The sequence below is a fragment of the Aythya marila genome, assembly GCF_965140915.1.
Source record: "Aythya marila genome assembly, chromosome: 1".
NCBI lineage: Eukaryota > Metazoa > Chordata > Aves > Anseriformes > Anatidae > Aythya > Aythya marila.
This window is the reverse complement of record NC_139042.1, coordinates 136,651,023-136,676,442: the sequence shown is the minus strand read 5'-3', so window position 1 is coordinate 136,676,442 and position 25,420 is coordinate 136,651,023. Positions and strand designations below refer to the sequence as shown.

Genomic DNA, 25,420 nt, shown 5'->3' with positions numbered 1-25,420 from the left:
AAAATTCCCCTTGTCAGCCTGGATGCTCATTGAACTACTGTGCAGTATATCTCAAAAGAAGACAATGAAAGTCATTCTTGCACAATGTGAAGAACTAGTGTCCAAAACAAGAATAATCTCCCTTCCCATACCTGTTTGCTACTTGACCTTGTAGCTTTGCACTAAACCAAACAAAAAGCAACTTTAAAGTGGCCTTTTTCTATAGAATCCATGGGCTACTGCAAGACTTTGGCTTTCAGATTTACCAAAAACCTCTCTCAATAAAGCACAGAAATAACTTGCTACAACATTCCCTTTTCAAAAAGACAAAAAAGCTAGATTCTGCAAATCTCTTAATAGACATACATATCACAGTAACATTAACTGGCCTGATGTCTAAGAGGATTTGGAAGTGACAAAATGCATATGTACTTTGAAATTAACATCTGACTTGCCTTGGCCAGCAGAAGCAAAAAGTCACTGCCTTTTTGGCAGCTTTTGTCAATCAGCAGGTCTCAAATGCTCACAATGCAACCAAGGTGATAAGAACCATTAAATCAGGTTGGAGAGCAAACCAATCGCAAAATCCTGGACAACAGGGTGGAGATGCAGCAAAGTTTTTATTCCTACTATCAAGCTCCCTGCATGTTATGTTTGCACTAGGTCTTGCTGACCTAGTACAAAATAGGGATTACATCTGCATTTGGATGACTATCTCTTGAAAAGTTTCTTCTATATTGCTAACATGCATCAATACATCCTTTATATACACCCATCTATTTTGTTTAACCTAACACTGCACTGCTACCAGAAAGGTCTCAATCTTTCCTGAAGCTTGAGAGAGAAACTGATGCCCTTTGAAAGAATGCAGTAAGCATTTTGTTTCTGTGGCACAAAGTTAAAACCTAAACACCCTTCTCAGAAGCTTTTGGGAAGTTTTGTAACAGTGCTTAAGTCCTTAGGACAAGTGTCTTATTTCACCAAGAAAATTTGCATAGTTAAAAAACACAGTATTATTCCACATGTAAGAGATCCACTTTCCCCTGCAACTCAAAGAATATGACTTATTTTATACACAGCTGGTTATGGCTCTATGCTATAAACAGACTGAGAATCAGGGACATTGAACAGAGATAAGTTCATTTTTTATGCAAATATCCCCAGGAAGCAGCATAAAGGAAAGAAACAGCAGATCACATTTTGTTCTGTACCGCTTATGAAGCAGTCGCTGAAAGGAATGCTTGACACAAAGGAGAATTCTGGTTGGAGGCTTCCTCTTTTTCACTCGGGAGACTTTATACTTGCTCCTCACTTAAAATAAATAAATAAATAAAATAAATCAATTGTCAAACAGTGAAGTTCTTTGCTAGTATTTCTACCAGAAGACTTTTTGCATAGCCAACTACTCTGTACTCAGATATGTAACAGTTACTGTAGAAAAACAGTCAGGCACGTAATTCCTAGGCATAACTCCCTAAGAGTACACCTTTTCCTCTCACTTCGGGTAGAATTGGGATTTGACTTTTGTCAATATAATGGCAAAATAACAGGCATCCACCATAGCTGTAACTCTAAGATGCAGATTTTTCCAATGAAGCCAAGGAAAACCTCGTATGAAAGATGTAATGGACATGATACTGACAGTTTCTTACAAGTGAGGGCGTACAATTGCAGAGACCTCCAGTGTCACTGGTCACAGCAAAATCAACTCAAGACAGCTAGGAGAGACTTGTACTTCAGCAGCTTTTCAGTGCTTTGTCTTCTGTGAACATTCATTCTCTTTGTGATCATGTGCTTCCCCAACCCATTAATTTAACGATTAGGCTTCTTTTGAGAATTTAAAATAAAGCCCTTTGGCTTTGCCTAGCCAAGGAGAAACCAAAAAGAAAGTGAAGCATACAATGGTTATGAGTTCACGTTTTGAGCTCTCCAAGCTAGCAGCTCATAAGACACAAGTTTCAGGATTAACTCCTAGAAGATCTCTTGCTCTCATCTTTATCCATTCCAGGACCATAATGTTGTATGTGAAGAACAGAGATGAGACCAATCCCGAACAGAACAGGTTCTCAAGCAGGACTGTGGCCTCTCAAGTCTTGGCTCAGGCTACACCACTTTCTGTACCGAACACAAGCATCGCAGTCCTGTTATTCAAGGAATAGTGTATTTGAGGCTGAAAAACTGTTCACATGGGCCAACACAATCTAACATGCAATACTCGTCAGCAGTCACCAGATGTCACCATATCTCAAGAGACACGGGGAAAGACATTAGCAGACCAAGCAACTGAAATAGAAAAGTTTCCTGTCATACGCACACACCCCTTCAGGTCCACAGTAAGATCAGCAAAAGCAACTCAGTAACCTAGACAGCTGCCCATCAAGTAACGTAATGTATGCATATTTAGGAGTTAAAGGGCCTGGACTGGTGATCTGAGGCAGTGCCCTCTGGCTCCTCAACCACCCACCCAGGAATGCTGCCCCTGGAAGTGGTCACATCGCAGCCCTGCTTCCAAGGAATTCCATAGCTCTCATACAAGCCAGGTTCAGCCCACCACAGCTCAAGGCTGGGTGGAACTGACACTGTCATCAAACACTCACAAACACAATAATCTCAGTGCCAGATCCTAACACATCTTGTAAGTTTGGAGTCTCGGATTAAAGCTTATTTATTACCTTTGTGAATCTGGGTTACAGCATTCACATTTCAAACTGCCAGTGATGAGATTTCAGTTCTGCCTTTTGTATGACGTAGGATGCATGCAAAGTGTGTTCTCACCAAAAGTAATGAAACTACCTGCTGCTGACACCCACACTGCAAGCCTCAAAAAAAATCTTACAGTCAATTCTAAAACAGTAGTGAAAGTGTCAGGAATAAATCAGATACAGATTTCTATGACATCACCATCTGCAGAATCAAAAAATACATATATAAGCAACACACATTCTCCTTGGTCAACAGGAAGAGCAGTACCAGTCCTAGACATATTCAGGGTTGCTTTTCTCCTATTCAGTGGTCTCCCCATCTTTTAACCTCCTCCAATGGAAATGGTACTGCTAGTGCCACACAGATCTAGATCCCCATCCAGCAGTACCCAACACCAAATACTTGGCCCGCTGGGGTATCATAGTACCCACAAGTACTAGTCCTGTTTTAAGTTGAAATAATGAAAATAAATAAAAGTAAAGAGTTTGTCTAAAAAGCGATGTTACATCATCTCTAGCAAAGCCTGAAGGACAAAGCGGCTGCCACACCTTCCCAGCTGCCATGTGTGAATTAGTAGCACTCAGACCAGTGGTGCCTAAACTCTTGTTTGTACAAGAACACTTCACTCCTTCCAGCAGCAGGAAAGGCTAAACATGCCAGCAGCTCCTCACTGTAACAGCAGGCCTACAAGGCATGAATGAGCAAGCAATACAGCCAACATACATAATTCACAGTAAGACTCAAACTTAAAAAAAAAAAAAAAAAAAAAAAAAAGATATTGGTTCACTGAGTGTGAATACACAATGTAGCAGACACAAGTTTGATGACCCACACCGTTCCAGGAGGAGGAGGCCAGGAGCAGGCTCAATTCATGCAGGCTGTTCCAGACATCTTCCTTCCCAAGGAGCTTTCAGGTAACAAGGAAGATGCTATGCACAGCCTCCAGGAAAAGGGTTAGAGAAGAGTTACACAGAGCTAGGCCACAAAGCACATGAATGGTTTCTAGTAAACTGTAGACTTGATAACTGTGATTTAGATCTTCACTTCCCTTTGAATCAAACAGGGGGGACAAAGAATTGGTGCAGGGGAAATAAAAAAAAAAAAAAGCTGTGAGGAAAGGAGACAAACCGAGGGGAATTTAAAGGGTCCACTGATATAAAGCGATATCATCAACACAGAGCTTAAGGACACTCCCCACATGAGCGTCACCTTTTATTCCCCTGTTCCAAAGAAAGAACGAGATCTGATCTAGACTGGAAACCCCAAGAATAAATCTTGACTTCAAGCAACTAAATCTGTACACACGTAGCTTTACTCCAAGATAGTAACATGGAGATGTTTTTCAGAGCAAGAGCAAAACTGGAGACTGTAGTCCACAGTATATCAGAATGCAACATAGCATCTCTCATCAACAGCCTTGCAAACCAGTAGCACTGGGAAAACTGGGAAGCTTAGAGCTGTTTTGCCTCCACAGTAGATGGCTCTACATCAGAGAACATTATTAGCACACTTCTAAACCAGTTCGCACTCCATATAGAAGATTATGAAACACCAAAAGAAGGCAAGGTTTGAAAAAAGGGCAGGGGTGCGAAGAACACAGAAATGTGAATTTCAGTAGGAAGCTCAGTACGCTGCAGAGCACATACTCTATTTGGCACAAAAAAAAAAGGGCCTTCAAAAACAGAGGAAAATCACTTACCTTTTAAAAGGGGCTGGAAAGTTGGGATTTCCTGCAGTTTTATGACATCTGGATCATTGCTCACGTTCCGGGAGGATTGTGTTCCTGGGGCCACCACCACAATGTCATCCATTTTTGCTCGTTGCTTGGCTGGGGATGGAGATGCTAGAAGGATTGGAGGGTGGGAGAAGGAATGCATAAACAAATTAATATGCAGATTTCATCAGAATTTAACCCTGAAAGCACATTAACGTGTTCAACAGAGAGCAAGTATGCTTTATACAGAATAAACACATCCCTGAGATAACTGACAACCCTCCCTCCTCCCCCTCTCCCCAGTAACATGTCACGTTCAACAAGTTTTTTCAGAACAAGGTAACGGTGCTGGTTAAGGACGTGTTGACTTCTTGCTCCAGCGATAACCCAAGGTGATTTCATTTCATCAATGAAGGCTGAAGGCGAAAGCTACCAGAAACTTTTCATCTGTCAGCGCTCCACCGCAGTAAGGCTCTTTCACGTCCTTATATTTTGGGGAACGCTTCAGTCCAACAGCTTAACATTTGGGAGCCCCGTTTCCACACCACACGCGTCCTGCTTTCACCCCCAGGACTCCCCGCACACCGCCGACACCCCTCTGCCTTCCCCCGGAGGCCGGCATCCCCGCTCCGCCCTTCCCCACGGGGCCGCCGGGCACCGCAGCGAGCGAGGAGGGCACCCGGGGCTGCCGCCCCCAGCAGCCGCTTCGCCTCTCGCCCCCGGGGTCACGGTGGCAGCGCCCCCGGCTCCCCTTGGCCACCGACCTGAGGCGCCGGGCTCGCCCGGGCGGCTCTCGGCCTCCGCGCTCTGCTCCGCTCCCATGGCGCACAACCGCGCTGCGACGAGCCGAGCCGAGCCGAGCCGAGCCGAGCCGAGCCGAGCCGTGCTCGGCCTCCTCCACCCCGCCGCCCTGCAGCCTGCAGCGCGGGGGCCGCCGCTACCGCCCGGGCTTCCTGCCGCCTGCGCCCGGGTCAGGGCAGGCCCCGCCCGGCGCCCCGGCCAGGCGGAGCTCCGCTTAAAGGCACCGGCAGGGCCGGGAGAGGGGCTGCCCGACCCCCCCCGGGGTCTCCTTTAATTCATTTATTCATTTTAATTCATTTCCCTGGTCGTGTAGTGGGAAGTAAACCCGCCAAACCCCCCAGCGTTAAGGTCTGTACCCCAGTGGGCCCGGTAAAAATGCAAGCTCCGCAGGGTCTCACTGCTCTCCTGTGGCTGTGTGTGTGTGTTTTTGCGGGAAACAGCACCGCCTTTTGAAAATAAAGCGTGTTTGTCCATGGTAACTCGCCAGACAGTAACACACAGGAAGCAGCCGGCACTAACCATGTTTATCATGAGCAGGAATGAGATAAAAACAGCCCAGACTGAAAGGTCATGGGTGATTCAGGTTAAGCAGAAAAGTAGAAAGGAGAAGAAAATGTACTTCAGACTCATTGTGTTCATATCTGACAATCAAATCAGCCACATGATTGTATCTGACAGATTTGCCAATAAACATAAAAAGTGATGGGATGTGCTAACTCCTGAACAAGCCCATTCTCCGCTCATGTATGACAGCCAGCATCTGTGAAAGCTCTGTCCTGAACTCAGTTCAGCATTCTCTCTTCTGGCTGCTTTTACTTATTCCCACCAAGATTTAATTTAACACAAAAACAATCCTCCTATCTTGCAGGAACTGCACCTCACAACTGTTACTAAGATGGAGGCTGTAGGTGAAAACCTCAGTCCTGCACCAGTTCTTGCAGCTGCAGGCTGTGCCACATGGGTTTGTAAACCAATAATAGGCTGACCTTTTGACTACCTCAACAACTGCTTAGTTCCTGCCAGAATAACAAACAAATAGGTTCAAAGAAATGTAACTATTCTGCGAGGAAGAACAAACTATTGTTGGCAAGTTCAGTAGAGAAAGTTGAGCTCTGAATCTGCAGTATTCATACATTATTAAAATCACCTGTGAGCAGCCTCAGTGGCACTTAAAGAAGAACTTGGAGTGCTCAGACATAAATTGTCTGTAGGGCTGCAATCTAACCAGTGCTTGCCATAAAGACATCATATGTTAGCCATCAGTCTCAGACAAATTTTAAAATTAGTTCCACTGGATCAGCACATTTAACTTTAGTTAGCTTCATTTATCACTTCTGCTTAACAGAGTTCAAAATAGTTTGTGAAGTACACTTTCCAGCTACTCTGTGAAAGTGTTTTCATTTATTATTATAAAAACATGAATGTGCAGTGTAGCAACACCCTTGGAAATGTTTAATTTACCTATCAACAATTGTACATGTCTGCCACATGAAGTCTTATAATTGAAAACACTATGACAATAAAAGTGTATTTTTAATGTGGCGGTTGCGGTAGTGAATTCTTTATTTTGTCTCTAATGTGGACATAACACAAACCCTCTGTAGTAGCAACAAAGTCAATGTACCTGAAACTACTCAGAGTATACAGCTGTATACATCTACATTAGCATATATATATATGTATATATGAGGGTTGTGTGATGATGACACCTGCAGCATGCCGCTTCAGCCTGCAGTACCAATAGGGAAGGCACAGTCCCCTGAGCCTCGTTGCTGCCATTGAGCATTAAGAAATGTGACTGGGTCCGAGTCACACTCTTACACTATCCGAGAGTGGCTTACAATGACTAATTTGGGAACTATTATATATTTAGTGAACGTGAGTGTGAATACCCACAAATATATGTATACGTATACCTGCAGTTGTTCCTATCTGCATCCAGGTGTTTAGTCCTGTAGGACTCCTTGTTTTCATTATTTTACTCTAACCATTGCAGTGTAAAGTCATCTGCCCTTCGATATCTCTTCATGTAATGGACCACCCCTACGAAGGACATTTATTTTAGTTGCAGAAATAACTATGTTATTCTAAGTATGATGCAGGATGAGATAGCTGAAAAAGAAGGACTATATCGTACTGCCTCTTTGCCGCGTTCCTTACTCTCCGGGCCACTTAACTACACGCTGCCCAAAGCTAACTACCTACCTACAAATAGAAGGAGGAGCTGAAAACGTCCAAAGGAAAAGCGGTAGCTGGGCAAGATGGGGCGGGGGGAAAGGCGGCGGCCCCCGGCCGGCCCTCGTCCCTCCTCCCGGCCCTGGGGCCCCGTGGGGTGGCCATGTCGGCGGGCATCGGCCTCCGGCTCCTGCTCCTCGCCTGCCTGGCGCCCCGGCCGGCCCTCGGCCAGGGCTGCTCGGCGGAAAAAGAGGAGAACGCCATCGTCGACATCAGCTTCGCCCTCCCCGCAGGCATCAGGGGAGCGGAGCCGGTGTACGCGTCGGCTCCGGAGGCGTGTATGCGGGCTTGCTGCCTGGGAAAAGGGCTACCAGGTAAGGGACCCTCTCTGCCTTTCTCTGTTACTGCTTGTGAGCAGCTAGGGAATTACTTTGCTGTCCTGCCTGGCTTCATGTGATAGTAGATTGCTGATACCAGAGTGCTCAGGAAAAATAACTGCAGTCCAGGAACGGAGGTCGTTTTACGTGCTGCAACCACACAGGCTCCCCAAAGCCAAGCATCATCACGATTCAGCAGACACTCTGCGAAGTAACCATCAGTTTGTACTACGTTCATTATAGCCAAAAATGAGAGTGCTTATGCTCCTCTGAAACTGTTTTGTTTGTTTGTTTGTTTGTTTTTTTCCATCAGGCTTTTAGAGTGGTATGAGGCACAGCAGCAAGTAGAAAAGAAGCCAGTTGAAAGTGTCCCCAATAGGATGGGAGCTGTGTATATCCACAAGTATACTGGGGAGGTTTTCAGATTTATCACAATTTGTAAGCAAAAACTTGTTACGTAAAGTGGTGCCAACGTGGTATGTATGAAGGGAGAATGAGAGATTAGACTCATTGTTTCCTCGTGTTCCTCTGCACAGGAAGAGGAAGGTGTGACGTTTCACATGTTGGCCTTTGGCCATTCTTTTCCAGTCTTGAGTTGTTTTTCTTGTAGGAATATTATATGTTGTAGTTTTTCTTTATTGATGTTACATTTTAGTAGTTTTCCTTCTCAACACATGAGGAAAACTTAACCAGAACTTATTATTAAGATGCTATAAAGGTTCTTGCTGCTGAAATACATATATATTGTTTTGCAGGAGACAAGTGTAACTTCATAATCTTTGATGCTCGAGGGACAAAGACACATCCAAACTGCTACCTGTTTTACTGCCCAAGCACAGAGGCCTGTCCAATGAAACCTGCAGCAGGATTTGTTAGCTACAAAATTTCTCGAGGTAAATAATAGGAAAAGACACTGCTCCCCACACTAGATTGCCTTTGCCTCAGTGTCTTTTCAGTAGTGACTGGGTAATGTTTGGGGGTTGTATTTTTAGTAAAATTTTCTAAACAAAGCATTCTAATTTTACAACGTCATTCTTTGCTCTGTAGGAGATGGGAGATGGATAGGCAAGTGTTTGGTGCGCACCTGTGTGAGCCCAACTTCCTGGCTGGAATAACAACCCAACCATTATGAAATTCCTTCATATTAGGTTCATAATTCTTAATAGTTTTCCTTTGCTTAAAACAAAAAGGCTTCTTCCATCTTGATGTATTCTAGTCAAGGACAATTTCCTGTACATATGCTGAAGAGTATTGCTGAAAGCAATAGAAATATGATGCCCTTGTAGCTGTCTGTGTATTCAAAGGATTCAGGCAACACTGATGAGTACCATATAGATGCAAGCAGAAACAGCAAGCAAATATTAGGCAAGCCTCAGAGCCCCACTGTGATGTTAGTGAATAATTGGCGATAGTAATCGTTATTTTCTGTTTTCAGTTAGGGAACCTGAAGCACAGATGCAAACTGATCAAAATCAAAGCTTTATGGCATGTGGGCTGTACGCTCACAAATTTCTCATTATCTGTCATGTCCTATGAGATTTTTAATAGCAAGTCTTACTTGTAGACTGGCATTGACTTGCACCAGACCAGTCTGAACAGCTCAGATAAGAAGCAGCTCAGATAAGAAGCTGATAATTAGACTGTCCTCCTGCCAAGAGTTCACAAGGTGGTTTCAGTGTGGCTTCTTGAGAGAGCAGAAACTTAGTAAGGCAAGAGTCTGAACTTTTACTGAAAAAGAGAACTTTTTCCACAAGAAACTATAAAGGGAGCAACAGCAGGATATGTAGCAAGATTATTCACATAATATTACCAAATACTTTTGTGTGGGCACAGTCACACAGGAACTGAGCAAAAGTGGTGTGCAACAAATGGATTGCATGTAAAATTATCACTACAACCACATTTATTGCTCTGGCTCTTTCTACCCTAGAAGAACACACGGAATGCAAAGAAACAAGGCATGTAATTGTGCTTGTGCTTTTGTCCAGCATATAGGTGTAATGCTCATTTAATGTTAACCAAAAAGATGCTGTTAGCTTATTTACCTTAGGTCCCTAGTAAGCTTTCAGATGTAGCACCTGAATGGTGTTCTTAATGACAAACATTTAAAGATTTGGTTTTTAAAATGAGAATCTCCAGGTGGTTACATCAAAACAGGAACTAAAAGGGGTGAAATACTTTGTTGCTACGAAATAACTTCAAATACTGAAGTAGTGTTAATAGTAAAGTTTTCCTTTTTCTTCTTTTAAACTATTCCTGCAACTTGTTAACTCCTGGAAACAGCCTGTAACTTGGGAAGTAAAACATTTCCTGATTCCAGTTGCAAAGAGCTAGTGCAGGAGGTGGGGGGGGAAATCTGGTTTCTGCTGTTCATGTACTTTTGTGGAGCTGTCTTTTTCCACTCTGCTGAGATAGCCAAGCAACACCCGTAGATTCTATCAGAAGTCTGCTCAGGAGGTGTTTATTTTGTTTTTAAGATTGACACCTAAGGTTTGTTTTCTAATACAGTTTACTGGCTTTGAGATGTCACCAGGACCACTGTGGTTTTTTTCAATCTCTTTTTAAAGGTTGACTTGTATAGTGCCCTTGTTCTTTCTTACCAACACGTGTATCTGTGCTAGCACCACATCTGTACCTAACACAACATTTGTTGGCAATTGCGTTTGGGAGCTTGTAGTCTAAAATGGAGACAGAGAAAGTGTTTGATTCTGAATCTGTGGAGTGGAATTAGTTAACACAAGCAGTTAGATTAATTAATCTGAGTGCCGTAGAATAGCAATGATACTTAACTCCTGTACAGGTCTCTCAGCTTAGCTTCCCCATGCTGCCCTCACACTTGGTCTTTTGAATGCTGCGTGAATGCTCCGTGCTTTCTTAGCTGTTGTCCAGGTGAGCGAACTGAAGATCACACAGCATGCTGCAAGTACTTGTAGTTGTCACACTACATCAATTTATTTAAGCTTATGGATGAAGCCATGGGAGTGCATTGGGAACGGGGGAAAAAGGAGTTGTTGGCTTGCTCAGTGGTTGTGACAGGTCATTTCCTCACTGGTGGGAAAATGTGTTCAGAACTGCAGACACAGCTGAGAGTCATTTCAGTTTCTTATTTTGTAATGCCTGAATATTTTGTTATTTAAAGCCACTTTCTAAGAAAAAATATTTTTGTTGTTGTTTATTTTTTTCCTGTAAGTCAGACCTTGTGGTTGGAGTCTATTATCTCTGTTTAGAATTTTACTTTGCTAACTAACTGGCGCCCAACTAGAAGGTTAGGATAAAAATGGATATCTATGGTTCAAAATGCTGTACTCTTATTTAAAGCACTTCCATTTGTGGAGGGGGTGTTTCATTTTGTTTTTCCACTTTGTTTTTTGGAGGAGTCTTACAACAGCAGCCAATTAGGCTTCTGTGTATGTACAATAAAACTGAAATAAATCCATCCATCTAGATACGAGTTCCTAGTTGAGAAGCAAGTGACAATGAGAATATCATGGACTTTTTTATTATTGTTATTATTTATTTCAATTCCAGTGCAGTTAATAAATGTCTTTGTTTCTGTAAAAGACAAGAGTGTGAGTCTGAACTACAGGGAGAGCACATTCCCTCTTAAACGTTCTGGGAGGCTGCTGAATGATGACAATGAAGACATGACCTGTGCCAGTTAGCCAGTCCTTTTAAGAATTCATGCTTGCCCAAAGTCTCTCTTTCGTATCTGTGTAGAACCAGATAACAGCTAAGATTATCAATTGTATTGAATTTCTGTTACAGAAAGCTGTTGTCCTGCTTCCAAATTCCATTAACTGATGTTCGTCCACCTGGGTTGGAAGCAATATACATTGACTGCTGGAGAAATGGTAATGTGCAGTCTACTTCAGATACCTCAGAGACTCTTAGAGCAGTGTCCTTCTTCTAGCATGGCAACAGGAACCCAAGTCTTTCCTACAGATCAGTATGTGTACAGTTTGGGGGTGGAGGCTGGGGAGAGGAAGTGGAGGAGTGGACATTTGGAGATCTGATAGCAACAAGTTTCTTTGACTGCTTGTTCCTTAGCACTGAGTAGTATGGTTGGGACTCCTATAACTCTCTAACAGGGCAAATTGGACTAGTAAACTCTTGAAATATAGCTGGATTTATACAGAAAAGTATATTTTACTTTGATTCTGGAAAAATAGAATTCACTGTCATTACCATACATTTAGAGAACTTGTGCAACGTTCCACAGAATCATAGAATCATTTAGGTTAGAAAAGACCTCAAAGGTCATAAAGTCCAACCATTAATTTGTTTGTATTCTCTCAGCAAGATATTAGATTCTTTAATTTATTTTTTTATTTTTTTTTTTTTTTGTGGCAGTGTTCATTTAACAAGTTTGCTATGTGAGAAGCATTCAATCTTATGTTCCTCGTTGGCCATGTACTTTGATCAGAAATGTATTTTGCAAAGTGAATAAGCCTGGATTGGTGCTCTGCACCATCCAGATGCAGGAATACAAACCATTTTATTACAGTTGAGGATGAAAAATCTCAGAGAAATTATGAACTATTCCTACTTTGTCTGTAAATAGAAGCCCCAAGGACACTTCATCTGTGTAGTAAAATATCATAACGTTACAGTCATGTGAATGAAATCACAGCAAAGTACAGTTAAGTGCAGCAAAGCACTCACAGATGCTAATTCCAGGAGACCCTGGACCTTAACAGACGTCATCATGACATCTAGGTTGCCATTGTTTTTTTAAAAGATTTTGGGAAAGTCACTCAGACTCTTTGCTCTGGTCCCGGTCTATAAAACGGGGATATTATTGCCACCTTGTATCATCAGACAATTATGGTATGTGAAGTGAATTCTATCCAACAATCATGGGGTGTTTGGATATAACAAGAAAGGGGCGTATGTAACTATCTTGGGTAGGTGGAAGTGCTTACATCTGACAAAAGTGAGGTTGGTAATATCTATTTAATTGACAGATTGTAGAATGGTTTAAAGGCAATGGGCTTACTCACTCTATTTTTCACCTCTAAATAAACACATGCGTGTTATATGAGTATAAAAATCACATTGGGATGATTGCTCTCTATATGCAAATTTTGTAAGAAGCTGCAGTCACAGTCTGGTGCGTCCATGCTTGGGGCTGACAGGTCTTATGACAGAATTTAAAAGTTACTGCATATTTTAAAGAAAAGATTTTGGTGCTTCAGTTTGATTAGTCATTACTTTCTGGAGCTCCCTGGTATGTCTCTTACTATGAAATATAAGTAACTAGAATAAGCCTGTGGTAATCACAAATAGATTCTGTCATTAAATACTGATATTTCATTTCTGTTTCCAGACACATATGCCCTAGAGGACACTTCCCTCAAAAACGAGAACTTTCATTTGAATGAATACTCTTTGCCATTGGATGCTGGAGCCTATATTTCTCACAGTCTGACTAGCCATCAGAATCATACCACTGCTTTGCAGCAATCTGTCTTTCAGCAAGCATCTGAACTCCCAAACCACGTGGATAAACATTTAGACAATATTGAATTTCATACAGTTTTTCCTGAATCACAAGTGGCCAACAATCTTGAGAGCTTAGACCCCATCCCAAAGCAGAAAGAAATTAATCTGCCACCAAATATGTCTTCTAATGTTCAAACTGGAAACCCCTCTGCTTTGCTCCCCAGCACTCAGTCTGGTGTTCCTGGACCCAGCAGTACTACCATGTCTCCTCTGCCTACAGGTGTCACCAGAGTGGAATCTCATACAACTTCTCCACCTCCTGATGGTGCTAAATCTAGTGCTGTTACCACAAGGGCTACCTTCATGCATACTGCAACTGCTAGAGTTGAACATGGTGTCTCTGCTGCCAGCACTGCTGTTACTCATGTTCCTTTTTCCAATCCCACAATTTCTGCTTCTACTTCTGCAACCAAGCGGGTGACCTCAAATTCCAGCCTAGCTACTGCCACATCAAGGCGCAGAACTTCAGCCATCCCTCCTGAGCCAACAGTTGTCTCTTCCAATGATACCAGCCACGTTACGCTCCTCTCTTTTTCAGACTTTGTCCCGTCTACTAGTGGTTCTCCCATAGCTTTCCAAAACAACCGTCAGGATTATGACCCATCTGATTCAGAAAGTTACCTGTCAGAGAGTGCACTAAGAAGGAAAGGTGTCCTTCAGCTGGAAGACAAAAACAAACTTGTAGCAGCTTTGCTTTTGGGGGTGATATTCTTGCTACTAGTTATTACATTCATGGGGAAGAAAATGCATGAATCTCTTCAGAAGAGACATTATACCAGGCTGGATTACTTGATCAATGGAATGTATGCTGATGTATGATGGGGCAAGGGGAATAAATTTTTAGGAGCATTTCTCATCTTTGAGAGAACTACTTTGAGACTGAATAGGAAATATTTAAATCTTAGAAGAGGATGTATTCTTTTTTTGGTCACTAATGGGAAAGCAGCAGATGGGTTTGGTGGGGAGAGAACTGCCATATCTATGCTGAAATATAATGTCTATAATTTGATTTATTACTAAATTCTAAAAATAAACACTCAAGTCCAAATTAAGCAAAAAAGTTCTTATGTTTAAGGAGAAAAACATTTCATGAGTATGTTCTGTGACTAGAGTAACATAAGTAAACCTAGTAAACCTAATAAAACGAGTATCTGTGCAGTGCATGAGCATTTTCAAATCTATTTGCCCCCAGTTTATTTTATTAATGTGTTACGCAATTGTCTGGCATTGTGCAACTGTATCTGACATCCTATTTATTGTATCTGGGCCTTAAAGGAGTACTTGGTGGCAGAGTTTTGCATCCAAATGGTTTTAAATATACTACAATTTTTACTCTGTACTTAACTTTCCTTAGCTGCATTTAGTTTATTGATGTGTATCCTGACTGCTTTTGTCTGCATACATCACAAGCTATCCTTAAAACCGCATGCTGCAAATTTGAGTTTGCCTTTTCCAAAGAGATCACCACCCTCCAGCACGCTGAGTTTTTTGCAGCATGTGTCAAAAAATCTTATCATATAAAATAAATTGGAAAAAGGCAAGTGATAAGCTCAATATATGCACAGGAAAGAATCTGTTCTGATATACCTAAGCCCATAACAGTTGAGATTCAATGTCTGATTGTAGAGCAGATGGAAACTTGTGGGGGAACTGAGCAAAGACAACAGCTGTATTATTGGCAGAAGATACAGAAAAGATGTGGTCTCCTGTTTCTGAACATCTACAGAGATTGAAGGTAACTAAGAGAGTTCTAAAGGAAAACTATGTTGTACAAGGGTCCTAACCTCAATGATGTTTCCTATAGTCACAGAAACAGATGAACAAGCTTGCATTATCTTTCTGCTTCTAGCATTCTACTTCCCTAACCAGGCTAGTGGCTCTCAAAAGAGCTGTTTGCAACACAGCCAGACTTTCTGTCCCTCTTGAACTTGTAGAGCTCTCACTGCTCTCAAAGTACACCTTTTTTTACTTCTGGGGTCATATTCATATGACTGCTAATAAGCACAGCTAATCTATATTTCCTTGCCTCTGGAACAAGAGACAAGTGAGTATCTGTGCACATCTGATGTGTGCTACACAACCTTCAGGTCATATTATTCACTGCACTCACCCCCACCTCCCCGTCTAAATCTGTTGTTAGAATGAAACACTAGATATCAAAGTATCTGTGTGGCAGGCAGCATAACTACAAATATCAAGATAGAGAAGGAAGGGTGCCTCCTGAATGCAAGGAAATAAATCTACTACAAAATATGAAAAGTGACTCACGTCCAAGAGGTTCTTAGATCTGTCAAGCTTAGTGCAGTGGGAAGCAGTCAAGATCCAAAAATGCCCTTAAGGCAAGTTTTCTGAAAGCTCTAACAATAACTTTATGCAGAAAATTCTCTGAAATTTCTGTTATTCAAAGATCAAAGACAAGTCAGTGTTCCTTATGTCAAGAAGTTGAATTCTTACTATACGGAGGTTGCACATTGCTTTGTAGGTACAAAAACATCAGTCTTCTGCATTGCTTACGTTTGATAATACCTAAGTTAAAAAAAAAATCTGGATAACCTCTTAAAAGTGAACAAATTTTCAAAAGTATCTCAAGTTCATTGGCTTGTCTGTTGCGTACGGTTTGTTTAACTTCAGTTTCTTTGCTTTATTTATTTATTTATTTTTGTTAGGTATTTTCAAAGGTTTGTGATCAAGGAACATGATGAGGAGGAAAAACATTTCTGGGAAATAAGTTAATAAAATGGTAAGTACTAGGCTCAGTTGTGGGCTGGAAAATGTAGGCACAGATCTGAGGTTAAGTTTTCTCTAAAAAGAATTACAGTGTAGTGAGAAGCCTTCTACATTGCATATGACATCACAACAACTTATTACAGGAGAGGTATTGAGAACGACCCCTGAATTTTCACTGTGCATTTTGGCTGTAATAACTAATTTGTTGGAGGGGGAGATGTTTGGCAGTAATTGATGCAGTACAGTACAGCAGAGATAGATTCAAGAGAAGGCAGGCAGACATATCTCGGGGTCATTCAGAGCACTAGACCTGAATTTGGCTAATATCATCAGAAACATTGCCCTCCAACCCAAGCACCCAACATATATCAAGCACTTCGAATGGCAGAAGCAAAGCAGTGAGCTGCATGTGTAGCACGACTAATTCAGTGAGAAAGCAGAGCACAACAAACGTTCTTAAGTATTCTTACAGAAAAACAAACAAGAAAAATAAAAAAAATAAAAAAAAGCTTGAGAAAAGTATGTTTTAGGTAGGTGTACAAAAACACTTTATTTTATTTTGTGTTTGCCACTCATTTGTCTTGGATTAAGACCAAACAGGGAATTGCTAGGTGATCTGCCTGGATCATTCCGTTGCGGATTTTCCAAGCTGTGTTTGAGCACTAGAGGGCAACAACAGCTTATTAACTAGAATTGGCAAATTTGAGGATGCCAGTTTAAAAATGTTTTAACTATATCGTTTTTTAACTTTCCAATCAAAGACTATTTCATTGCATAAGTGTTTTATAAGAAAACTATTTTGTTTATGGGAAGGTTCTTGGTGGAGAATTATATATACACACTTTTTAAACTTCTTATTACATCATATAGCAGTAGTGAACAATTGGCATTGTCAGTTAATAGAGCAGGAGAGAGATTTCCCATAATCATTCTTTTAGCTGTGATAATTATATGCGTTTTTGAGCTTATTTATTTGTGTTGGTAATGCTGCTGTGTTATGAAAGAGAAAGGAGTGAGTTGGACTAATTGTAAAACTTCACCCAATTTGTTATGCTTTTCAACACTGCTTATTTAAAATTTCTGTGCACTCTTTTTCCATTGACAGCTCCTATGATCTTAAAAGTGCACCATTCTCTCTGATATGAAATGATCATGCAGCAACGAGTTTTTGCAGATGGTTTAGAAACTTAACAGATCTACTTGTAGTAGGGAGAAAATAAGGGGTAATCTTCCCACCCTGGCAATAAACAATAGTGCCTTACTTAAAACATAAAAATAAAACTGTAATCATGTAACATGATCATCAGTCAGTGTGATATGAAGACTAACTTGGGGTGGCTCTTTCTGAATGCAACCAGTTATGTTAGTGCACAAGACCAAAAGCTGACTGACTTTAACCATCTGGAAAGTGTCATAAATGCTTTAGCTGCTTGTTTCATGTAAAGATTTTACAGTGCTGAGCAACCATGAGATGTGTAAACACAGACTGACATGAACAAAACTGTTTTGTGGTGTTATACACTAAAGCAAATAGAAAGCACAAATTTTATAGCCACTGCAAACAATCATAAAGAAATAACAAGCTAAATTGCAGATCTATTTGAGATGGATAAGAAAAGCACACCATCACTACCTTAAGGGGCTGCGAACTCCTAACAGCATGTTTTCTCCAAATAGTGCTTTGGTTTATTGTAATTCCTGTAGGAGTAAGAAATGTTTATGCATAGGATTCTTTTGAGTAAATTACTGACTAACCAACTATTAACAAGCGATTACTAACTAACCAGCTAAATCAAGTGGACTTGAATCTGAGGATACCATTAGATAACAGCTTACACCCACTGCCCCACTCTCTATGCTGCTACACACACCTGATAGATAAATGGTGATAGTGCAAAGTGCCATTACCACAGCCAACAGTCTCCTCCTACTACCCCTTATAGCAGAGGTCCAGTTTGTGCTCTGGCACACTCAAAATTGGCCCAGGTTGCTGGGCACTTCCATTACTTGTTCCCATCCCCTTGATGGATAGATCCCCTGAAGTATTGGGATATAGTGAAAATTTTTCTTCATCTTCAGGAAGCCTAGATACGCTGAATCTCATAGTCTAAATTTGCTTTCTTCCCTGGGCCTCTATACTTGAGGATATCAAAATACAAAGCATACAACTGCTGCTTTTCTTCCTCTTTGTGCTTGGTAGATATTATAAGCAACGAATAAATGCATTTTTAAGTTTCAATATGACTATGCTTGATCACTGTTTTTTGCCTACCACCTTACTTCAAGGCCAGTAAAATCTGAGGGTTTTGCATTAAGTTTTCCGTCCTTTCATTGTCTCATGTGCCAGAAGGAGTTTGAATATACCATGTCTGGGATGTTCTTATCAATATTCCTCTTGTTTTGCATTGTTTTTAAAAGAAAATAAATATTTACAACCTACTGACAACAGAAGAAATACCCAGGACTAGTCAGGTAATCTATGCACTCTCAAGTAGTGTACAGATTCTTTTCTCAAAGAAACTTAACAGGCAGGTAACATCCAGAAAAATTTCAAGATGTTGTAGGTTAGACTGGCTAAACCATAGACCTGTTTTGACACATTTGTTCATTTGAGATGTCACTCTGAAGAACACAAAGGTGTTTCTTCAAAATGCTAGGATGGTGAGGGCAGCTACGTGCTCTTTTTAACATGTTTTATTGGTAATGCATGGAGTGCATAACTTTTTGTTACAGGCCTGAATTTGGACTCTTTTTTTTTTTAATTTAATTTAATTTAATTTTATTTTATTTTATTTTATTTTATTTATTGCACAGAAGCCTCTGGAGGTAGCTTAAACTTCATGAAGAGGCTGTCTGTCTACAGGGATGGACTGCATTTTGCAGAGGCAATTTGGTACCTGCCACATCAGAGCAGCAGCTGAATTTCATAGAGTTCTGGCTGAACATTCGAAAGCCACAGGGAGCAGCACTGGGTTTTCTCTGTGCCCCCTACTTATAACAAAAGAATGATGTGATCACTGGTTTTTAGGCTTTGACATTGTGACGTTTGTAGCTCTTCTCAAGAACAAATTGAAAATTTGTACAAAGTTCAAATCTTTATTCTTGTACTAAGAAGGTGGTAGAGAAATGCTATGACACAGACTACCTATAGGCTTGCCTGCTGTTTAGTTAGTTTCTGAGTAAGTTTTTCTGTTTGGTTTTATGAAAGAACCTTTTTTTCCCTACTCCTAAATCCCAGTTCCACTGACACTACTGAAATTCTCCTGTGTAGTAGTCCAAGCAAGTCATGAATGAGATGATCTCTGTACTTCAGTGGCCATGCACTGCACTGTCTTTGTACACACAATTCCCATTTATTAATGTGGGAGGTCCTCCTGCACATTGTTTATGGCTTTAAGTCAAGTCTTCCCACTTAGTGGCTCATAACTTTCCAAAACAATTCCCTTATAGGATGACATGACTTCTCAGCCCAGAGGTAAAAGTTATGAAAGAATCTGAAGACAATTTTCCCATCTGCTTCTGATTATTTTACTATGACAATGTTTTCCTTGTTTTGTTTCAGGGAATGAAATAAGGAGTTCAAATGTTTTTCCATCATGTGATATATCAGGCACTATTTCTGGAAATAATCCAGATTTGGCACATGCTATATATGTTGCCTTTACAGAACACTCTGTTTTAGAAAGGCCCAAAATAATTTGTTTGTGAGGTATAGTTTTAAACAAGTGAGAACAGCTCACACTATGCTGCTCACTACTAAACTTAACAAGATACAAATGTGGCTTTCCTATGCAGACAAGTATATAAAACAAGGGTATATGCCGTTTAAGTGAATGTTGTGAAGGCTGGTATATTCTGAAAAGTGACAAGTCTGAACACTGAAGTCTATCCATATGTTATATTTGGGAGCATATAAGCTTTTCCAGATATCTGCTGGAGATGCCATCTCAGGGGTGGGTTTATCAGTATGCCACGTCTTTTCAGTTGCCAAAAATGGGTATCACTGGTGACAGCAGAATTCTCCAATGGCTACCTCATTAAGTGGTAACTAAAGTGATTTCCAGGAACTTAGTCTGCATACACTAACAATGACATGAAGAGCAATCACAAAAATGCTGCATGCTACAGGCAGTTCAATTGCAGCTTAGTTCCTTATGTCTGGAAAGTCTCCTGACCCTGCAGAACATCAGGTATTTTGAAGCATAGAAGAAGGTTATCCTGGGCAGCAATCCAGACTGAATTGAAGTGGGTAGATGTGGCAGCTGGGGTCCATGACCTTGCACAACATCAGGTTACCGTGCATCAGCTGGCAAGTGGTAATTGTCCCCAAGCGAGACCCTGGTTCTTGTACTTGTGCTGACACCTGTGGTACAGCTGTGACTGTAGGAGAAACATGGGCTTGAAAGGTGAATTAAAAGATGAGGTCTGGTTTGGGGTAAAATTTATAGCTTTGTAACTGTCCCTGATTTCATTTTCTTCCTTTATTTTATTTTCACCTGATTGAATGTTGATTAAATCCCAATTAGCAACTACCTTGGCTACAGGCCTCTTAAGAGGCCTGGTGAAACTAGATAGCTCACTCCAGGAATGACTTTTCATATTTCTCATTTGGTGTTTGACCTAGAATTTAATAAGTCTTGCTTAAATCTCTAACTCAGCTCAACTCAAGTTTTTACCCTATTACCAACAGCAGTGACTTTTACCCTCTTTTTCTGTACAGCTGTTCCATTGTTGAGCTAATGTCATTCAAGAATAGAAGTTTCACTCAGAGAAAAAAAAAAAAAAACACACAGGAATTTGCCATTGTATTTGCAGAGGTTTGCTTTGAAATATTTGTTTGAAGTAGCATCTATACAACAAAACAATTAATAGGTGATATGTATGTTGAGGAGCCAGCACTGCAGTGTTGAGTGCTTTTTACTCATGAAGCAGTCCTTCTGCATCTACTGAAATAAAAAACTAGAATCTCAGAAAAAAGCAGATTTTGTCCTTTGTTTGTCTTAAAGAGCTATGACAAGTGTTCCAGCTATGTTGTTGGCAGGAGTCTCAAATGTTTTGTGTTCATGTAAGTATAAGCCATCACACATAGCTATCAGAAAGAATAGTAAAAAGAACTGACAGATGCATAGTAGAGTACGGAAAAATTCCTGTGTAGAAACTGGGAAGGCTGCTGGGGCAACAAACGAGGCCAAAAGCTAGAGCTCTTCTGCTTATACACTGTGATCATTCAGCAGATTAAATAGAGAACGAGTGCAGATTACCCAAACCTTGTTTCATAAAAGCTATAGTATGTGCAGAACTGTGGGTCAGTAGATGGAGAGAGAACAAAGACTAAATAAATGTTCTACAAACATTTTTTATTTGGCCTATCCTTAAGTGATTTGGGTCTTTGGCTCCCATTGTTTTCATTTTGTTTGTTTGTTTTTGTTTTTAACATGGTGACTAGGAGGATACCTTTGATATGTTGGATTTGCAATTTACTGCCACAGTGTACCATGGGAAGCACATATCCTCACTGATGTTTCCCCCACCTAAAGTGCCAAGATTCCTAAACCACAAATGAAGACAGGGCTCTAAACTGGCAGCTCTTTCAACTCGTAGAGTTTTTTTATTTAAAAGAAAAGTGTTTGGGTGAAAATAGCATTTTACACGTATTGTTCAAAGAAAAGATTTCTTAATATGCTAAGATTAAATAGGGATTTTGTTCTGTGTAAGCTCTTTTCAAATCATTCTAAAGGTATTAGATTTTTCACAATTGTAGTAAGGAAAAAAATTAGCAGAAGTTGCATTAACTGCAAAGCTCTGGCACTGAAAAAGGCATTGGAAAGAGCTTTATGAGTCAAGGCTATTCAAACACAATTCTCTGTCTTTTATTTGAAGATCCATGTGACCAACTACTATCTTTGTGGGCTTGGTTGGAGAGGTGGGGAAATAGGGAAAAAAGAGAAATTGATTGGATAGCTTCACTTTTTTTTTTTTTTTTTTCCTCAAAGGAGAAAATAGGATCTATTTAATCCAGTACTGAATATGATGATTCTTTAATAATAGCTTTATAGCAGGCACAACTCTTTTAATAAATATATTGGGTGTATATGTGTGTGTGGGGAGGTCTTTCTCCGTGTTTTCCTTTCTCACTTATCTACATTTCATTGCCAGGCATACTGGTAGAGTCTTTATCAAAGTCCACGCTGTAAGGAAATTATTCAAAGAACTAATGGAGATGGAAAAGCAGCAAATGAGACTTCAGCCATACATAATCACATCTTCCATCCCTCATCACATGAAGAATGAGTTACAGGTCATAAACCACAGAAATCTTTATATAAAGAAACAGTGGAAGTTTAAGAATCCATATTAATTCATTCTCTAGCAGACAATGAAATCAGTGGCAGACATTTTAGCCAGTGCCAAGGGGTATCACGTGTGGAGCTTTCTGCAATCCTGTGCCTGTATTTCAAATATTTTTTGTAGAGGCTTAGGTGTTTACATTGCTGTTGCCAGTTGATAGTGGAGGCAGAGGAGATAATTTGGCCATTCCCCCCAAGTCCTATAGCTCTGATTCAAAGATCAATATGATTCTATTAAAACAGAAATTCACTAAGTATATTAAGATATATTCAGATATTCACTAAGTGAAGAGGCAAGGCCTGTTTAAAAGGGACAGACTATAGAATCAACCACTGTCAATTATCTTGGTATTTCACTAGTTGAAATGAAGTGAACAAGGACTAATAAAAACTGTTATCAGCATTGTGATTCGTCAATTTCGGGAAGGGAAGGGAAGGGAAGGGAAAAGGAGACAGAAAATGAAAGAAAAAAGAGAAAGACAGAAAAAGAAAGGAAGGAAGAAAAGGTAAAGATTTTGTCCTTGTAGTTTGTGATGAATCTAAACTGAAAGATGCATTTTAAGATTACATAGGTTTTTCTTCAGCCACTAGTGGGCATGGGATCTGCAGGACTTGACCTTGTCTGAAGAAAACTCCTCCAAAATGCAAGGATTGTGAACAATGGATCATCTGTATGAACTTTTTCACTCACATGTTAAGCAATTCATGTGTTTTGCAGTGACTCTTCAGCAATAATAAATTTTAATCATTATGGAAATTAAATAATCTCAGTATGGCAGGCTGGAGAAATGAGCTGACAGGAACATCATGCAGTTCAACAAAAGCAAATGCTGAGACCTGTACCTGGAGAGAAGAAAATCTCATGTACTAGTAGATGCTAGAAGCCAGATGGCGGGAAGTGATGTTTGTAGAAAAGGTATTGGGGATCATGGTAGACACCGTCCCTGGGTGTGTTCAAGGAAAGGTTGGACATGGTGCTTAGGGACATGGTTTAGTGAGTGACATTGATGGTAGGGGGATGGTTGGACCAGATGATCTTGAAGGTCTTTTTCAACCTTAATGATGCTATGATTCTATGTTACCCTGATGAGAGGCTAGAGCCTGAGATGGAAAACGTCATGTGGAACAAGGTAGATAAGGCTGCAATTTGCTAGGTCCTGCAGTTTTGCTACCTAATCTAACCCATAAAAGTGGCCTTAAAGAAAGCTGGAGAGGGACTCTACCAGGGAGTGTAGCGATGGAACCAGGAAGAAAAAAAAATAATCTTGGTTTTCCTTGAAATAGCAAACTGCTACAACATCTCTCATTTTCGTGATCTTACCTTACAAATCGCTTAAACAGTAACATCGTAGATATTAAACGTTAACCATTAGAGGGCACTCTTTTCTACTCTGAGGAAGCGTGCGAGTAACTCGTCCTGATTGTCTAGCCTATTTTGAGGACTTGTCTAACAGCTAATAAAAACAAAACCTCTGAAGTGGTATCATGGTTGACGACACATAGCCTTTTTCTTGAGGTGCTTAGTGTCTTGGCTGAATTGCAGACTAGGTAAATATAAATATATAAAATAAAGATACAGATATAAATATAATATATACTTATAAATATTCTCCCCAGAGTTTGAATTGGAGAGGGATGATTCTCTTTCCCTGTCATAAACTGCAGCTTTCCCATGCACTTCTCTAGTACTGCACTTTAGCCCAGAAGTGGTTATTTCAAATATTTCAGTATATTGCAAATGAGCTCTTTCCTACACACTGATTGTGTGTCACAATGTATATTGCACAAAGATTGAAGTGCTGCATGAATGATTGCTAATTACTGTGACACAGTGACTTACCTTTCTTGACCATAGGCATAAACTCTAGTCATTAATCCCTGTGACTAAAATAGTGTGAATAAATGTACAGTCCTTTACCAGTAACTAATTTTTAGACTTCAAAGGCTACAGTGCAAAGCATAATTGGTAAATATTGTGGATGTGAATTGCAAAATGCTGAGCTCCATGAAAGGGTTCTGAAAAGGAAGTATTCTTAAATTGCTGTTGCTTAAAATGCACGCACATTATGGTTAATAGAGCCCAGATGCTGACTGTTTTTGAAAATCTTAGCAAACTAAAATGAAATAGTGTTTTGGTGTCTGTCAGCCTGAAATGCAATCTCTTTTAAAAGGATGTTTTAGCTGTATCAACCTAGCATTACAGTACTTTACAAATTTTAGAACTATAACTTTCTCAAATGACATTTTTTTATAATTTGGCTTTGAAACGTAGCCATGGCTAAATATTCATAAGGAAAGTATTGGACTTGCCCTGTGGTCTGGTGAGCAGTGCCAAATTGAAATCAGAATCCTATGTGGTTCACACTGAAAACACTATAGCTGAAGGAGCGTATCCTGAGGCTGTGCTGTTTTCAACTCCCTGGGAGATGTAACAGGAGAAAAGAGGTAGTAGGTGAACAGCCTGACCTTGGATATACCATCAGCAGGAGCCCAAGCACTCCTCGAAAGGTGTAAAGAAAATGTCCAAGCCTTTGGAGTCATCTATTTCATATTCCCCCTTGGGGTTATCACTGGCTTCCCAATGGAAGCTTACCTGTATGCTCAGCTGAAGTCAAGCACCTTCTCCTCTGTGAAGTTTTGTTGTAAGGCTGTTTTCAGCCACAAAGAAATGCAGTTCTCATCCAGGGCACCAGGCAACATCTTCTGGAAGAGGAGATGGGAAAGAAAGAATGGGTGTTACACATAATGGGGAAAAAAATATGTAGTACTGAAGAGCAAGGAGAAGAGTAAATTCTAATTCTGTGATATGATAAAAAAAGGGACTTGATTAGATGTTTGAGGGGAAAATTGCCACAGAAGTAGCAACAGTACTATTTTTTCTTTTTTGACAGACTGTGGGGAACCCTGCAGCCAGTAGCTGTGAAGATAAATGAGGTCTCCCAGCCTGGAGAAAATTTCCAGAATAGAGAAATGGCTATCAATCCACAGAAGTCCGCTCATAAGTTGCCCAAGTCCTGTTGAAAAGATGCAGTTAATATGGTATGGGAGCGAAAGTGGGGGAAAAAGTATTTTGGCTTATTACTGAACTTTAAGAA

The 25,420-nt window shown here is 40.4% G+C and overlaps 2 protein-coding genes across 2 annotated transcripts in view; one reads left to right on the top strand and one right to left on the bottom strand.

Moving 5' to 3' along the window:
• Positions 1–5,349, bottom strand: part of BORCS5 (BLOC-1 related complex subunit 5) — a 78,386-nt gene extending 73,037 nt beyond the window's left edge. The window contains exons 1-2 of the mRNA XM_082776764.1: positions 5,161–5,349; positions 4,382–4,525 (exon numbers count right to left, since the gene is read on the bottom strand). Coding sequence (XP_082632890.1) covers positions 4,382–4,525; positions 5,161–5,218 — 202 coding nt within the window. The 5' untranslated portion in view covers positions 5,219–5,349. The remainder of the gene's footprint in view (positions 1–4,381; positions 4,526–5,160) is intronic.
• Positions 5,350–7,500: 2,151 nt separating this feature from the next.
• On the top strand, positions 7,501–18,520 carry MANSC1 (MANSC domain containing 1). Its single transcript, XM_082776758.1, has 3 exons — positions 7,501–7,746; positions 8,505–8,642; positions 13,076–18,520. The coding sequence occupies exons 1-3, from the start codon at positions 7,536–7,538 to the stop codon at positions 14,068–14,070; spliced, it is 1,344 nt and encodes a 447-aa protein (XP_082632884.1). The 5' UTR covers positions 7,501–7,535; the 3' UTR covers positions 14,071–18,520.
• The last annotated feature ends 6,900 nt before the right edge of the window (positions 18,521–25,420 follow it).

What these genes read in the sequence shown, in the direction of transcription:
- MANSC1 (XM_082776758.1), top strand. Translation starts at nt 7,536, where the DNA reads ATGTCGGCGGGCATCGGCCTCCGGCTCCTGCTCCTCGCCTGCCTGGCG. An exon ending in CCTGGGAAAAGGGCTACCAG is followed by an intron (nt 7,747 to 8,504) that starts GTAAGGGACCCT and finishes ATTGTTTTGCAG; the next exon opens with GAGACAAGTGTAACTTCATA. An exon ending in TAGCTACAAAATTTCTCGAG is followed by an intron (nt 8,643 to 13,075) that starts GTAAATAATAGG and finishes TTCTGTTTCCAG; the next exon opens with ACACATATGCCCTAGAGGAC.